Source organism: Microchirus variegatus, assembly GCF_963457635.1.
Source record: "Microchirus variegatus genome assembly, chromosome: 8".
Classification (NCBI taxonomy): Eukaryota; Metazoa; Chordata; class Actinopteri; order Pleuronectiformes; family Soleidae; genus Microchirus; species Microchirus variegatus.
Genome location: NC_139809.1, coordinates 18,008,591 through 18,025,942, shown reverse-complemented (window position 1 = coordinate 18,025,942; position 17,352 = coordinate 18,008,591). Strand labels below are relative to the sequence as shown.

Below are 17,352 nucleotides of genomic sequence, written 5' to 3'. Positions count from 1 at the left end.
GGAGGAGGACCCGGATGCAGACAGGACAACGGACAGCAGAGATCTTCGAGGGATCGGGAGCGAGACTGCCCTGTTCCACTATAAAACCGAGGAATGGCACAGATCTGGCATGAAAAACACATTTCTCGGCCTTGACAGCTTATTCTCGAGCAGTCTCTGCAGAACTAGACGGACATGCTGGACATGTTCCTCTTCGGTCTCTGAAAAAATCAGGACGTCGTCCAATTAGACGAAGAGGAACCTGTCCAGCATGTCACGCAGAATGTCATTAGCCAGGTGCTGAAACACAGCAGGGGCGTTGGTCAGGCCGAAGGGCATGACCAGGTACTCATAGTGTCCGATGGGGGTGTTGAATGCGGTCTTCCACTCGTCCCCCTCCTTGATCCGGACCAGGTGGTAGGCGTTGCGAAGGTCGAGTTTAGGGAATATCCTCGCCTTGCTGAGGGGGTTGAATGCGGCGTCCAGGAGGGGAAGAGCGTAGCGATTTTTTACTGTAATGTCATTTAATCCACGATAATCGATGCAGGGCCGAAGAGAGCCGTCATTCTTCTCAACGAAGAAGAACCCGGCCCCCACAGGAGAAGAGGAAGGACGAATCAGCCCCGCAGCCAGAGACTGATAATATATTCCTCCATGCTCTGGCGCTCGGAACGTGAGAGGTTAAAAAGTCTCCGAGAAGGGAGAGTGGCGCCAGGGAGGAGGTCTATTCCACAGTCATATGGCCGATGAGGTGGCAACGAGAGTGGTTGCCCGACAGGATCAAGGTGATGGGAACGGTGCAGTGAGTGACCTCAACCAGCAGGTTCCCATTGAGTTCGGAGATGGTTTTGGGTTGAGGTAGGGGGGTCATCGGGATACCAGCTTGTTCGGCGAAATGAGAGTCTATAAAGCTGTCATCGGCTCCGGAGTCCACCAGACAGGTGGTAGCGGTCCTCTCTGTCCCCCAACGAAGCTGGGCCTTCAGCGTGACACGGGTAGGTGCAGGACAGGTTACGGCTCTACTCACCAGCACTCCTGCGTGTACTGGTGAGTGAATGTCTCTTGGGCGCAGAGGACAGGAGGCGATGACGTGACCAGACTGTCCACAGTAGATGCAGACCCCGACTGCATACAACGTCGTCTCTCGGTGGGAGAGAGACGAGTTCGGCCCAACTGCATAGGTTCCGGGGAGCTATCGCTACTCGTGGAGAAAGGTGACGGTGGTGGAACAGAAACGGGGTGACGAGGCGGTTCACTGGTGGAAAAGACGGGTGGTGAACGTCGCCTATCCCGTTGCCTCTGTCTGAGACGGCCATCAAGACGAATAGCTAGCTCGATTAGAGAATTGAGATTTGGAGACATATCGCGTGTAGCTAGTTCGTCTTGAAGTTCCTCGTTTAATCCACGTAAAAATATCGCCCGCAACGCCGCATCGTTCCAACGGTGTTTAAGGAGGAGGACCCGGATGCAGACAGGACAACGGTAGGTAAGTAAAATAATGATTTTATTAACTACCAGGCGGACAAGTGCTAACAGGTGAATGTACGACACGAGAGTAAACGGGAATGGAATGCAGCTGGACCAGCTCTCCACAGCGACTCCTTCGTGGCAACAGTGTTCGTTCGTATGTTCCAGAGGAACAGACCCACTCGCAGGTGTAGCAGGGAGGAGTACTGATGTCCACAGTGATCGCAGAGAGAAGCGGCTGCTTCGTTGGCGTGGAAGGAGCAGATGGATCTGGTGAGTCAGAGATGGCAGCGATTCCGGTAGAGTTGGAATCCGCTGCGACTCCGTGTCTCTCCCAGGAGCAGGAGACGTGGTGACCTGAGCACAGAAGCTAAGGTAAGTAGCATTCTTTAAAAGTCAGAGTTTCTAGGAGCGAAGTAAGCAATAGTCTTTACCAGCTGAACGAAAACAAGGAACTGACACCAGAGAATCGCGAAGTCCCGCCTTATAAGCCCACATGATCGCTTATCAGGAACAGCTGGACAACAACACTGAACTTGTTGCTTTTCCTCTGCTTCATAAAACAGTGTTCCCTAAAATATAAGGCAGAGATGTTTATAAAGTAGACAGAACAATTAAATACGGATGGTTCCTGCTGGGGGGTCGGGGGGCAACATCACACACGCATTGATCTGCAGCAGCTTCACATCCAAACTCCTATTTTAGAGAATTCCATGGCCTCATCGCCCTCTTCAAATTCATAATCCACCCACACAAGTGAGCCCTGATTCAATCCCACCTGTAATGAATCCCCGCTATTTCTTTTGGGGATCTGAAGATGGAAGTTGCTGATCTGACAGCATCCTCATCAGCTGGAGGGAATCACACATCGAACGCAGCTTGAGAGACTTTTCCCAAAGTTGTAGGCCTATGTATTTTCATGTAAACATGTTTTTACATTAATTACACAAAAGGCAATCAGACTATGATGATAAGTATTATTATTAATCTTACCTATTTCGGCCATGCACAGTCACATACTGACCGCAGGACATTTTGTACCACACTACGTGGGTTGTCTAACATTCCATTCACACTCTTATTGTTATTGTTAAAGTCAATATGTATTTTATTTATTGATCAAAAAGGTGGAAAGTGGCGGGGAACAGTCTGGTCGGCTACCATCTAAACGAGACCGAGATCCCCTCCAGCAGGTGCTGATAAAATCTACAGAAACAGTAAAGTGAGAGATCCAGCTACTTTATGGCCATTTCCTGAAATGGACCTTGGTTTCCCCTCTGCTTCCAATGGCGCCAAATGTCCTTAAAGCCTTAATTTCGGACAAGTTCTCCCAATACCTCAATATATCACATATACTAAGAGCTTTAATTGGTCCTATGCCTGTGTTCAAATTTCGAATGGACTATATCATTTATTGTTTGTTTCTGGTTCATGTTCACATGCAAAACATAACTAATTGTAGTGCTTTAACCCAGGAGAGGCCTTTTTCATCACAGCATTTTGCCAATTTGAATTGATTTTGAATTTCTTGTTGAAAAATCAGAAGAAGGGAACACTTCAATCCACAAAACATGTCACAAAGCCCCTGAGCATGGCACCCATAGCTTCCCTGTGCCAGGCTCGTGTGTGTGTGTTAACTACTGGTGTGTTTATCAAGGTTGAATGCAGAGGTCAAATTGACTATCACTAATTGGTGTGTGTGCAAAAAATTACACATTTGAATTTGCTGAGACTGGGTTGTGATTTCAGATGTGCAATCCCACTGAGAGATAATGTGCAGGGTTTGCAGTAAAAAGAGACGGATACAGGCATCTATTCATTTTCAGGCTTGATAATGTAACATAAAACCCGCACTGATGAGCAGGACAGGGTTACTTAGACAAAAGAAGTAAACCAGAGGCTTCAATAAGAGTAATGAGAGGAAAATTAAGCATTACTTCTTGCCCTGTGTGTGTGTGCCATGTGTCTTCTTCAGTGTTATCACAATCACCTCTCTGTGGAGGGCCACTACACTAGAAGCTGATAAAGAAACACTGATAAAGAAATTATGAGAGAGTGAGAGAGAGAGGGAGAGAGGGAGAGGGAGAGGGAGAGGGAGAGACAGAGAGAGAGAGAGAAACTGGAAAAAAGTGGTCTGATTTGTGGAGTGTGCCTCACACCTATGGGTGGCCCCTCTCCCCTCTTTCTCTCTCTTGTCTCATTCCTTTCTTCTCAGCCACTCTGATTTCATCCTAAGGCCTCCATAGGAGCAGCTGCACAGCGAACCAGCCTTCCCTCCTTCCATTTCCTTTTCTCTAAATCTCTTTCTCTCTTTTATTTGCTCTTCCAGAGGCATGCAAGGCGAGACTAGGGAGAGAAGGGCACTCAGACACAATTGTGGTCTTTTTCTGGCCTGAAAGAGGGGGCTATTGCCTCACATCTCCTTCTGTCACCCATCTACTGTACTAAATTGTAGGCTGGTGTGTGCGTGTGCGTGTGCGTGTGCATGTGCGTGCGTGTGTGGATGTAGTGGGGAAGTGACTTGGTGTGCTGAAAGGGAAAACCATAGAGGCAACTGAACACAAGTACCAGAACCAGTCAGCAAATTTAAAGGCACACAAATATTGGTCCTTTTAAACAAGTGTGAGCAAGACTGAGCTCATAAAATAAAGTTAAAGGGATGTTTGAACATTAAGTCAATCACATAGACTTCAGAAGTCTCTGGTTCGGAGATCTCTCCCCAGTTCAGAGTGTACAAAAGTAGTAGTAGTAGGAGCCGATAAAAGACCACAGGCTGAAATGGGAGTAGAGACCATTGCAGGAAAAAAAATAAGGGAGTGTGTGCAGTAATCAAGAGGTTCTCGACAAATTCACAGTAGAAGCACTGTATTATACGTACAGAAGCACTGGCAGTGATGCTGATGAGTCCGGAACTAAACACTGTTTTGACCAATGTTATTAGCGGTATCAATTTCACCAAGACAAGACCCCCGAAAGCACAACTTTTCTCTGTCCTGTGTTAGGATAGACCTAGACTGCTGGGGGAATTCTTGTGGTGCACTCACACTTCCTTTCACCCCAAATGGTCGGGGCAGATGCTGCACATCTTTGAGTCTGGTTCTGTCAGAGATTTCTATGTCTGTCTATGTACAGAGACCTGAGATTATTTGGCACTATACAAATAAAATTTAATTGAGTTGAGTTGAATTGAATTGAATTGAATTGAATTGAATTGAAGATACTAATTGCTAAACACGACGTTGCAACAAACTGCAAGCCTCTGGTTTGGCCATCAAGTCAAGTCAATTTATTTATAACTCACATTTACAAGCCGCTGAGCAGCAACCAAAGTGCTTCACAGAAAGTGCTTTGGTCCTTAAGTGCAAATACACATTGGAAATGGCCTAATGCAAGTAAAAGAAATAAGTAAAAGAAGAGGGTTGAAATACAATGACTGAATTAAAATAATGAATAAAAAAGAGAACATTAAAAGGTAACTAGGGGACACTATTGGATTGTACTAAAAGGAAACATTAATTTTAGGCAAGAGAAAAAAGGTGGGTCTTTAGCTGGGATTTAAAAATATTTGGGGACTGTGCTGCACGGATGTGTAGGGGGAGGCAGTTCCAGAGTCTGGGGGATACTACTGCAAAGGCTCGGTCCCCCCTGGATTTTAGCCTGGTCCTGGGCACTTCCAACAACAGTTGGTCAGCTGACCGAAGTGCTCTAGATGGGATGTGGTGGTGGAGAATATCAGACAGATAAGTGGGGGCCAGACCATGGAGGGATTTGTATACAGTCAGAAGAAGTTTGAAATCAATGTGGTAGAGGATGGGGAGCCAGTGGAGCGTTGCTAGGACCGGGGTGATGTGATCTCGCTTCTTGGTACAGGTGAGGAGTCGGGCGGCTGAATTTTGGACTAACTGCAAGCGGCGGAGTTGAGATGGATCAATGCCGGTGTAAAGAGCGTTGCAGTAGTCCAGTTGAGATGTTATGAAAGCATGGCTGACTCTCTCTAGATCGCTCTGCGGCAGGTAGGCTTTGGTCTTAGCTAGGGTTCTCAGGTGGAAAAAGCTTTTCCTTACTACTGCGCTGACCTGCTGCTTAAATTTAAAGGCACTGTCAAAAATCACACCCAGATTTCTAACAGAAGTCCTGATGTTAGAGGCGAGAGGGCCCAGGGCATCGGTGGGGAAGGCCGCAGAGGTTTTGCCAAAAAACAATTATCTGAGTCTTGCTCTCATTGAGGTTGAGGAAGTTTGCACCCATCCATGCCTTGATGTCGGCCAGACAGTCAAACAATGGTTGGAGTGCAGCCTGCCCATCAACCTTTAGGGGGAGATACAGCTGGACGTCAGCTTAACACATTAATTTTGCATCATAAATAGTATTATTAAAGGGGAAGTAAGTAGTTTATAGTGCCATCTAGAGGAGAGGCTGAAATTTACAACAAAGACCTGCTGCTCTGCTCACCCCCTCCCTTCCCTGAGTGCTACGGTATCCGCAGCTGGTCAAATGTCGTCCTCGTCATCTTTCTCCGTGTCAGCAGATGAGGTTCGTGAGGTGAGGGAGAGGGCGAGCTACCGCGGCCGTAGCAGACAAAGCGGAGAGAGAGGAGGCGGGACTTAAGCTACAAGTAAAGAGACGCTTGATTTGTTCTCTCGCGTTTGTCCTTACAGGCTCCGGTAGAAACATGGCGTCTCGCTGCTAACAGTGGCTATGCAACCACGGCCCGCGACCATGTTATTTTACATGACTTTTTGAAACACTACGAAAATGAAACAAAAACTATTATACAGCGACTAGACAATGCAGGAGCACATAATATGTATAAAAAAGTGGATTTTGGGTTATATAAACCCATAAATACTACATATTGTCCCTTTAAGTATACGTGTGATACCATGATGCAATATTGTGAACAGTTGTTTTTTTCCTCTTGGCTGGCCCCCTCTTGACCACAGTAGATGCGCATTGGCCCCCAGGTCATTTGAGTTTGAGAGCCCTGGTCTATTGCTATTTCAGCCCGGCAAACTGTAAAAAAAAACCAAATAGAAATGTTGTTAATTTGTTTTTCTGTTTGAGTCAAATATCAGAAAAGAGTGTTTTTCCACCTTCAGTTTGAAAGGAGAAATCAAATATGCAAGGAAACAAAAACAAAGTAATGAGTTATACTTTTTTCTTTATCGGCTGAGAAAGTATGTAAATGTAATTGTTTTAAATGCTGTGTTTTACTTTCATACATGTATGTATTATTTTAAAATACATTTTGATGTATTTTTTTTACCTATGATTGTGTATTGTACAACCATTATTTAAACCTACATATATAATTTAACATGTCTGCTGTTTCATTTTCACAGTAATGTCCCCACATGTATGAATAAATAAAGCTTCCATTTTGGAGCAGCTAAACGAGGCACAGCTGGGCCAATGAGGCCAATCAGGCAGAGGGTGGAGCCACATGTTAGCTGCTAACAAAGTCACCTGCTGCAGACGTGTGTGTGCCAGTCTGAGACAGCACTGAACACACTGACATGATGTCAACCGTCAGAGTTATTTTGTGGCTGTTGTGTGGCGCTTTAGCCGCGGCTCGTCGTTTAAACTGGGATGAAGGCCAGACACTAAAGGAAGTTCAACACTCAGCAGGTAGGCATGGGCTGCATCTGCAGGATCAGAATGAAACTCTTTGACCAATTGATTGACTTTGCTTTGCAATCATGAAACCTGGATGAAGGACATTTTTTAAAAAGGCTTTACAGGCAGTGACTTACAAGTAGGGACGATACGATGTTGTTGCACATCTCAATTAAAGAAGCAACGTGTAATCTTTTTGTGGTGAATTTCCATTATTAGGACAATTGTGAGTTGGACAGTTTCAAGGGCATCATGATGGTTTAAAAATCTGACTTTGATTTCCTCCAGGACCGACGCTCATTCAGGCTGATGCTCTTATTTCACAAGCAGCTGATAAACAAACAAACACTTGGCGTGATCAGGAGGAGTCTGGACGTTTATTTCACACACACAGCTCACTGAAGCTCTCACGACACTTGTAAAGCTGTTGTTTACCTTTAAATTGAGATTAACATTTTTAGTTAAGCAAAACTGGGTGAACTTCAAGTCTTGCATACTTTTTGTGTGAAGAGAAAAATCTGCATTTCATGAACATGAGGAAACGATGATGAAAGAACAAACTGATTCCACACAATGGACAGGGATACAAACCAGCAACCTTCCTACTGTAAGGCAACAGTGCCATGTGAGGACATTTTTCCTGTGCAATGACGATGTCTGATGGCATTTTATTGAATGTCCTTAACACTTCCAGGTAAAGGCTGTAGTAGTTAAACGCCAGTTAGGATGCAGATATTTTTTTTTAAGTGACAAAGAAAGCACTGACCCAACTTTGTAGGGTTTTTTTTCAGAACGGCAGTGCTATGTTCAACACTAGCAACTAATGCGCAGCTTATAGGAGAATATTATTATTATCATCATTATTATTATTATTATTATTATTATTCATTACATTTCTAGAGGACTTTTCTAGACACCTAAAGCACTTTACAAATGACCCATTATAATAATAATAATAATAATATAAATGCAGATGCTGTCTGTTATTTACATTGCAGTGTGCAATATGTTTATTGGCGTCTCCCTCTCTCAGATGTCCAACAGGAGAAGCAATATATCCATGAACCTTTGTCTTGGAAGTTTCCAGATCCACCAGCTGAGGAACAGCCACGGCACCCTCCAGAGTTTGAGCTGAGGACTCCCACTGCAGTTGACAGCATCAGTGCTACCTGTGGGGAGAGCTCTGTGCAGGTGGTGGTGAGGAAAGATCTTCTGGGAATTGGTAAACCGGTACTGCCATCAGATGTGACTTTGGGAGGTTGTCCTGCCACAGGGCAGGATCCTGATGTCCTGTTCTTTGAGTCAGAGCTGCATGGATGTGGCAGCCTGCTTCTGGTGAGGTTCCGCACCAAATCTTTAATACATGTTTATTGCGTATTATTATATGGATTATACGGCTTTAGTTTGCCATGTATAAAACAGTGCACAACAAAGTTGATATTACAGCGCCTTTAGCAGGTTGCAGCTATAGTTTTGAAGTGTTACATGAGGTACTGGCACAAAGGATTTATTAAAAACGGGAAGTGACCATGCATATTGTCAATTTAAAATGTGATCGTTTCTCAATATCCATACTTCAGCCTCAGTGCTGTTCCAATTCTCAAGCATGCGAGTACAGTTGCCAAAATGTGGGTTCTGTGAATGAGTGGTGGTAGCTTAGCATTGCAGTAAAATGCCTGGTTGTGATGAGTGTCCACAGTAAAGTTGGCACCGACTGTGTCAGTACCTCATAGCCACACTTCAAAACAAACCTCAACTATACTTTGAGATATGCATTTGGCTTCAGTGTTAGATACTGTCTAATGTATAGAAAATGTTACTGTAAACCATTCCAGATGTCCGAAGACTCCTTTGTGTACGTCTTCATGCTGCTCTACAGTCCCAGTCCTCTGGGAGACAGTCCAATACTCCGCACCAGAGATGTCTCTGTTGAAGTCGAGTGTCACTACCTGAGGTCAGATGTTGTGTAACTAACTGAATGTTTGGCACCTTGATAGTTTTACATAGTTCTGTGTTTAAAAAGAAAAATACAATTAAATAATGATGTCTGAAATTGTCTGATTACTCATTAATTTAGTCATTAAAAGAAAGCAAACCTTTAATTGCAATTGATCTAGAGCAGGGGTGTCAAACTCATTTTCACTGAGGTCCACATCAGCATAATGGTTACCCTCAAAGGACCAGATGTAACTGTCATACAGAATAAATGTAACCAAATATAATGTTAAATAAAGGTAACTACTCCATAAAATATTGCTAAATAACTTTCTGTATTTATTACTTATTCAATTTCACTCGTCACATGATGCGTATACAATGACGCACTGCGATCTAGTGGCGGTGGCGTCACTTTGCGGGTAACGCAATCGCCATGCATTGTGGGAAATGTAGTTTATGGTCAACGCGCACCATAAAGCAGCAGATTTTTAAGACCAATTAATCAATCACTGGCCACATAAAATGACGTGGCCTTGAGTTTGACACATGTGATCTAGATTAACAAATTTCATAATGTGACATTCATATTTTTTTTTTTTTATTCTACTGATGGCCCTAACTTTCTTTGTTTTGTTTTTAGGAAACAAGAAGTGAGCAGTGGATTGGTGAAGCCGAGCTGGGCTCCTTTCAGTGTCATGAAAGCTTCAGAAGAAAATCTCTACTTCTCCCTCAGACTCATGACTGGTGAGCATCCCCCCCCCCCCACCACCACCACTCACACATGCACCTATTGTATAGCATCTGGAGTGGTCCTGATAGCCTTGTCTTTTTATTTGTTCAGATGATTGGCAGTTCTCTCGCTCATCTGCACAGTTTGTGTTGGGTGAGATGATGAAGTTTGAAGTTTCAGTCAAACAATTTCACCATCTTCCACTCAGAGTGATTATGGACAGCTGTGTGGCCACTGTGGTCCCAAACGTCGACACTGTCCCTCGATATGCCTTCCTGGGAAACAATGGGTCGGTTCACTGAGCTGTTTTTTCTGTTTGTTCTGCGTTGTTTTGTTTTTTTTGTCATTAAACTCCTTTTGGTCCTGTGCTACATCCAGATGTCTGTTCGACAGTCAGCTGACGAGCTCCAGTTCTCGCTTCCTGCCTCGTTCTCTGGAAGACACGCTACAGTTTGAGGTGGAAGCATTCAGGTTCCATCAGGACAACACTGGAGTGGTGAGTCTCGGAACACTCGACACTTTAAATTTGACTGTTGAGTCAAATTGATTGATGCTGTGTCTCTTCAGATTTATATCACATGCAGTATGAGAGCAACAGCAGCATCTGCACCTGTTGATGCTACAAACAAGGCCTGTTCATTCTCAAATGGGTGAGAAACTGCAAACACTACAATTCCCATCATCTTAACCTCTGTCAACAGTTTTATTTTTATACATTGTCAAATGTTTCTCATTTCTAATGACTTTTGTCATGGTTTCTGTTCTGTTCAGCTGTGGCTGCCATGTTCTGCTATAAAATGAAGGATGATTCATACTTTGCAGAACACGGCACAGCATGTAAATCACTGGCACATTTTGATTTGTGTTAAAAGTCCAGTGTCGGTCAGACTAAGACAATAACTTGGTTCTTCGTAATGTCATCTAAACACGTTAGCCTGACTAAAATAGATTTACTCTTAAAGCGCTTTTCCACTGCCCAGCCCCAACACGGCTGGACTCGGCACATTTAGTTTTTTTTTTTGCTTTTCTGTTAGCGACAGTACGTGGTACTTTAAGTACCTGCTCTCGTGAGATTCCTCGTGAGCTTAGTCGATAGGATGTGACGTCAACAGACTGAGTATTGACGCTGGAACTGTCATGGAGGCAATGGGCAACACTAGAATGAAACTGAACAATGCCAAACTGTAGATCAGTTAAAAACTAAAATCTCATTTAACAGGAATCTGTATTTATTAATGCGAGCCACATCTCAATCCGTTCGTGTGTGCTCTGTTCATGCAGAAGTGCTGAACAATTCTGTGAACAAATCTTTTTAAATTGGTTCTAATAATCCAGTCACATGGAAAACATCTGCTTTACAAGTCACTCGTTTGTGTGTCGCTAATAGAATGGGGTCACGGCAGTTTCATGCAGTCATGCTATGATGACTCCCACACAGAGGTACTATAGTAATACCAAACCGTGTAGGGGCGTGCTAGGACTGTAGAGTGGAAAGGTGACATTAGTCTAATATACCTGGTTAATGGGATTCATAGTTCGATTACTCCTTCATATAACCACTTGGACTGGAGTCAGACATGCACTTTTTTGCCTGTCTTATTTGAACTACAGCCTTAGCTCGACTATTGTGACGAGATGATTCTAAAACTAGGATTTCTGCAGAAGATTAAGTGAGCGTGTGATTGACAGGTGGTCAGAAGCCAGTGGCATACACCGAGCCTGTTCTTGCTGTGACACAGAGTGTGGGACAGGACAACAGAGTCTTCTGACCAAAGAAGGTATGTTGATGTGTCAACTGAAATCAGCAGTTTCCACAAACTTTAGCAGTGCATATGTAATAATTGTTTTAAATTTTGTAATCATGAATTCAAAAAGAAGAAAAAAAAACAGATTAAGCCATGCAATGAAATTATCATTTCCAGATTTTGAGTGCTTAAATGGAAATTCCAGTTTTGTTTTCGACCTGGGCCTTATGTTCATGGATGTGGATGTGTATGTGAATAGTTATTAAAAAAAAAAAAAGTTCCATAATGCAGTGCCATTCTGTTATCTACATAAATGGTGCTCTTTTAATGATTAGATTTTCTTAATGTCACCTGTGCCCGACCTTCATAGTGTTCATACTGTTCCTATCTAGTTCTTTCCAAGACTACTACCATGTAGCTTATTCCTCTTTTGCAAGTCGCTTTGCATAAAAATGTCTGCTAAATGCTTCCATAAATGTGTATACAATATTTTTTTTACACATCAAAAAACAGAGACAAAATATTAAAGCCAGTGTAAAACATTTTGAGATTCAAATTCCCTGCCATTTTAATTAGGTTTCATTCGTGTCATGCACGTTCCAGTTAACCTGATGAACGGCTCTGCTCGAAATGGCTGATTATTGGTTTGTGTCCATATATGAGGTTTATGAAAAAAAAAATTGTTTTGAGTCTTCACTGTAACAAACTGATGACACCTGCAAGTGCAGTCTTTTCTAGACTACACTATGGTCCAATAATGAACCATAAAGGCGTTGCTAATTGGTCAGTTAGCCAAGTGTTTCACCAATGACTTGACTTGTTGGTTAAATGTGCTTTAATACTTGAATACCTTACACCAGGCAAAACATCCTGTAGACCTTGACATAATTGCAAAAACATTTTAAATCTAAAAAAAACAAAACGTGTACCTGTTAAGAGTTATCGTGTTTGTCTTGCAGGTGGTCAGTGGAAACAGGAAATGGTTACTGGACCAATCGTAGTGAAAGAGAGACCTTTACCCTGAAATGAATGATATGAATAAATTTGTTTTGGATGGAAACACTTGGGCATGTGATTTGTTTTAACAAGATCCTGTTTACATTTATACAAACATCAGTTTAACAATGGATTGTAATGTTTTATTAATTGGAATTCAGTAATCCAATGTGTTTGCATGTTCTTCCCATGTGCGTGGTTTTTCCTACTTCCTCCAACAGTCCAAACGCATGCAATATGGGGATTGGGTAAATTTCCTCTCTGCAATCTTACCAAAGATCTTGCAAACGGTTTGTTTGTCTCAGTTCAGCTGAGCTTTGTTGAGAAAAGCGGGCAAAGTGATCTGTTCACTCACTACAGACCCATGGAACGACTCGGTCACTCAGTAATCAGTTCAACAGTTCAGTGACTCAGCGGCTTGAACTGGGGTTCGTTGAGGAGGTGAATGTCTGCAGAATACTAAGAAAAGACAAGCAAATCGCCTAACTACAGAGCGATACCAGGATGAACGACATCATCACAGGGCTCTAGATTAAACCTTGGTCATGCGTGAGGGCAGTGACTGTGGCCAGTGAGGGGGAAGCCGGTGGTTTGTCAGTGTTTGCTGCTACGTCAAAAAATGCCACTGCAGCAAAAATCGATAGCAGAGACTATTGTATTTTGCTACCCTGTTAAACAAAAATTCTAAATGGTTTTCCACTTGCACTCTTAATAAAGTATACTATGACTATCTCATACACTATAACTATACATTAAATAACTGATGATCTTTAAGGTGCTGAAAGGCTATTTCCTTATATTAATTAATTCAGCTCAGTGTGGCTTTCTAATGCTATAAATTCATGTTTTCTTAAAATGCAATTAATATGCTCTAAACCTCATTAATTAATAACTGGATACACCACACAGTTGCAGAAAAGTATGGGCATGGAAATGAGAGCTGGACATGTGGCTCTGCACATGTGCAGAAACACAAAGTAGCAGATATCGATAGGTAGCATGGATTGATGGAACACTGACAGTGAGCTGGCCGGGATATCCACCAAGCAACAGCTGGCTTATGTTTTCTACAGTCTAAAGCAGGGGTCACCAAACGTGGTGCCTGCGGGCACCATATTGGCAAAATATCTTCTCACTACCTGATTGATAACTGAGGTGGGATTGACGATTTGATTAGGTAGGTTTCTGACTGAGATGTCATTGCAAATAGCCCGTTGTTTAAAGGGAATGGGGATGTGGCTGGCCACTGCACATTTTTGATGCGTTTCAGTTAAAACACCACTCATGCTCTGAGTGTTGGGCTATTGACAAGCTGCACCTCTGCCCGTGGCACAATCAAACTGAGAAAGTGTGTTGATGCTTAATCATCCCGTGTTGGCGCGTTCATTTTGACATTAAGAACAATGTTAACAGTACATATGATACATTCCTAAGCATATTTAAAGACTTGTATAATAAAAATGTCCTGGTATAGTTCATCCATGGGTAATTAAAGGACAACACAATTCACAACACTAATTTGCTGGTGTGAGCACCAAGTGTATTTGTGGTGTACTGCACTGGAATGGTTCAGGTCATATCTTGCATATAGAACTGTGTGTAAGGGTTGCTGGTTCGGAAACCTTATCCTGCTTATCCTGCTCTGCTGTCATGTGGGGTCCCACAGGGCTCAAATTTAGGGCCCCTGCATTTATTTCCTTTGGGTTTCATCCTTAGGAAACACGGGATCTCCCTCCTGTTCACCTAGCCCCTTTGGCACCACATGTTAAGCATACAGTCACAAATCTGGGTTTTAAAATGGACAGTGATTTAAATTGTCTTTTTATTGTCATGTCCCATGTTAAGGATTAAGTCTGCTTCAGTTAGTTTAGTTTGTGTTCTGGTTTTATTTTGGTGACGGTTTTTTTCTGTCTTCCTGTCTGCACTTCATCTGTCTTGTCTGGTCTCATTGATGCCCTGATTGTCTGCACCTGGGCCAGCCTTACATTTGGGAACCCTGCTAATTACACCTAGCGTCATACTACACCAGCTCATGTGTGCACCTCTCCACTGTTAACTTTGTGACTTTTAGGTTACGCTTTATTTCAAATAATTTAATATGTGATATGTCGACAGCTGGTGTGTTTGCAGTGGATGTAATGTGATTGTGACGCGTGCTGATGACCATCTGTGCTTGATGCAGAAACGCTCTATTTCATCATTTCTCAGCTCAGACCATGAGCTTTGAACAGTGGTGAGACTAGCACAACTCAAATTAGCTCTCGCACCTTTGTCTCACACGCCACTAAAACCATAATCGTCGACTTTCAGGTTCATTGGCCATGTATTATCACAAGGTTTGGTTTAATCCGCCTGTTTCCTGGATTATGCCACCATATGGATCTCTCTCTCTCTCTCTCTCTCTCTCTCTCTCTCTCTCTCTCTCTCTCTCTCTCTCTCTGTGTGTGTGTGTATATGTATATTATGGCATGCCATTCAGGAAATTAATCTTTGAATATATGGAATGAAACTTTGAATATATTGAATGAAACCTTGAGTATATGGAATGGAACTCTGAATATATTGAATGAAACCTTGACTATATGGAATAAAACTTGAATATATTGGATGAATCCTTGAATATATGGAATGAAACTCTGAATATATTGAATGAAACCTTGAATATTTGGACTGAAATTCTGAATGTATTGAATGAATCCTTGAATATATGGAATGAAACTCTGAATGTATTGGATGAAACCTTGAATATATGGAATGAAACTGAATATATTGAATGAATCCTTGAATATATGGAATGAAACTGAATATATTGAATGAATCCTTGAACATATGATGTCGGACTTCACTGCAGTGCTTGCGGCCATCTTGTGAAACGAGTGGATGCTGCAGCTAAAAGTGACAATGAGTCAGGCCGCTCGCAATCTCGTTGCAGCAATATTAAACAATGAGGACATCATTAAGACACTGGCGAATGCGTGTGAAAATCCTGCCTGTTCTTCGGCCCCAGAAGAACGGGGCAGACCTACTACAACAGACCAGCCAGCTGCTTATCAGGCCAATCTCAGCATGCCTTCAACCTCACAGGAGTGCCCCAAAACAGCCCCTGTGTACAATCTCTGCCCTTACACAAAAAACGGCCCAAGACGCAAGCCGTAAGAATAGCTAGGCTTCATTTAAAACTAAATGAGGGCTCTCAGTAGATTACATATAAAGATATAGATCACATTCTATATCTCGGTGCAGCTATGATGAGCCCTGGTAACAGAGCGAATCCTTCATAAAACGAACTATTAACGGAACACTCTGCTGTGTCTATAGGTTCGTAAGTAGGTCTGTATGGTTAGCTTGATATAGTTTTCAGGTTACTTAACGAAGGTAAACACGGTGAATGGCCTCTTCATATATTGTTTTTTTGTTCATTTTTTTTATTACATTGAGTGTGGTGACAGGTGTTCTTGTGAAGAGGGATATGACATGCACTATGAAAAGCTCGTCCTTTCAGTGTGTATCTTCCGCCTTCCTCAGAACTGTCACCTGATGTTTGGTGGTGATGGGCCTTATCAGCTGATGTTATGAAGTAAGGCAGAAGATACATGCTGGAATTTGTTAACAAGGTAAAGGAAAACTTACTAATGTAACCAAAAACAAAAAAAGTTCAATCAGATGACATAATGAACTTTCACAATATACCTAAGTGTAATTTTTTAAATCAAAATAAGCACTAATTCGCCAAACTCCACAGAGTCCATGCTCCCTGTGACAAGGAATTGTCCTTTCTTGTATGATGTTCCCTTGTACAGCATTTCTACTGTGACATTTGTGAAATCAAACTGTCTGACCGCATCTTGAATGGCTTTACAGTATAGCATTGAGTAAAATGGAGAACCATCTTTAACTTGCAAGACAGATTGACCCGTTGATTCTGCTGAAATATAAGCCTGCAACATCTGATGTCTTTCAAATGTACTTTCAGATTTGTGCTGTTAGCTTGTTGGAAACAAACGTTCACATGCACGGCAGGCTCCTCTGATCCTCTATCCCTCTCCTCATCCATTGAAAAAGACGTTTCACACTATCCTCTCTCTCTCTCTCTGACTTCTACTTTATAAAAACATCCAATGAAATAGACAGGAGAATCAAGAGCTTTAACGAAGCAAAACAACAACCACGGAACGCCGCACTGGTGTAGCGTGGTGTGGCTTCTCTTGAGTCTTTTCAGCTTGAAGTCTTTTGAGCTGAAAGACTTTGAAAATGCCACAGAAAGCTTCTAAAGCTGAAATGAAACCTGACGACGAACTGGTGTCACTCGGTCAGGTAAACAATCTACTGCAGCAGTAAAAGGAGACATAATGGCAGGAAACTTTCAAGGGCTTTGTCCAGATTATTATTGAGACCAACAACACTAGAATAGACTCTCTAACTAGGGAGCTACAGGAAGTTAAAAGAAGCTTTAAATTCAAGGAGAAGGAGGTGGACAAGCTGAAGAACCAACGCAAAAAAAACATTCGGAACGCTTTGACACTATGCAGATGGATATTTTTGGATGGAACACCAGAGTTTCCGGAGAAACCTGGGCCAACTAGGCCAATAGAACATGATATTGATCCAGAAAATAGCTTTTTGTTAAACATAGATAGCGACTGCCACTACTATACTGGGATTTTAAAGGGTTCTCTAGATCAAAATGGTTCTTACTGGAACCATTAGTGTTACCAAGAACCCTTGAAAAACTGACCAATATATTAAGGGCCTGATTTACCAAAGTGGATGTCACACGCACATCTGCATTGATGCTGATCTACTAACGGGGAGCAAAGAGGATTGCATCTCACAGACGGGCAAAACAGCACTCACAACCCATTTGGCGGTCTTGTCTTATAT

The 17,352-nt window shown here is 42.5% G+C and overlaps 1 protein-coding gene across 1 annotated transcript in view; it reads left to right on the top strand.

The window, feature by feature from the left end:
• Positions 1–1,655: 1,655 nt before the first annotated feature.
• Positions 1,656–17,352, top strand: part of LOC310931135 (zona pellucida sperm-binding protein 3-like) — a gene marked incomplete at both ends in the record, with an annotated part of 32,414 nt that continues 16,717 nt past the window's right edge. The window contains 9 exons of the mRNA XM_083894245.1: positions 1,656–1,719; positions 8,096–8,397; positions 8,898–9,016; positions 9,641–9,744; positions 9,842–10,019; positions 10,109–10,226; positions 10,298–10,380; positions 11,420–11,508; positions 15,479–15,623. Of these exons, the coding sequence (XP_083750371.1) occupies positions 1,656–1,719; positions 8,096–8,397; positions 8,898–9,016; positions 9,641–9,744; positions 9,842–10,019; positions 10,109–10,226; positions 10,298–10,380; positions 11,420–11,508; positions 15,479–15,623 (1,202 nt within the window). The remainder of the gene's footprint in view (positions 1,720–8,095; positions 8,398–8,897; positions 9,017–9,640; positions 9,745–9,841; positions 10,020–10,108; positions 10,227–10,297; positions 10,381–11,419; positions 11,509–15,478; positions 15,624–17,352) is intronic.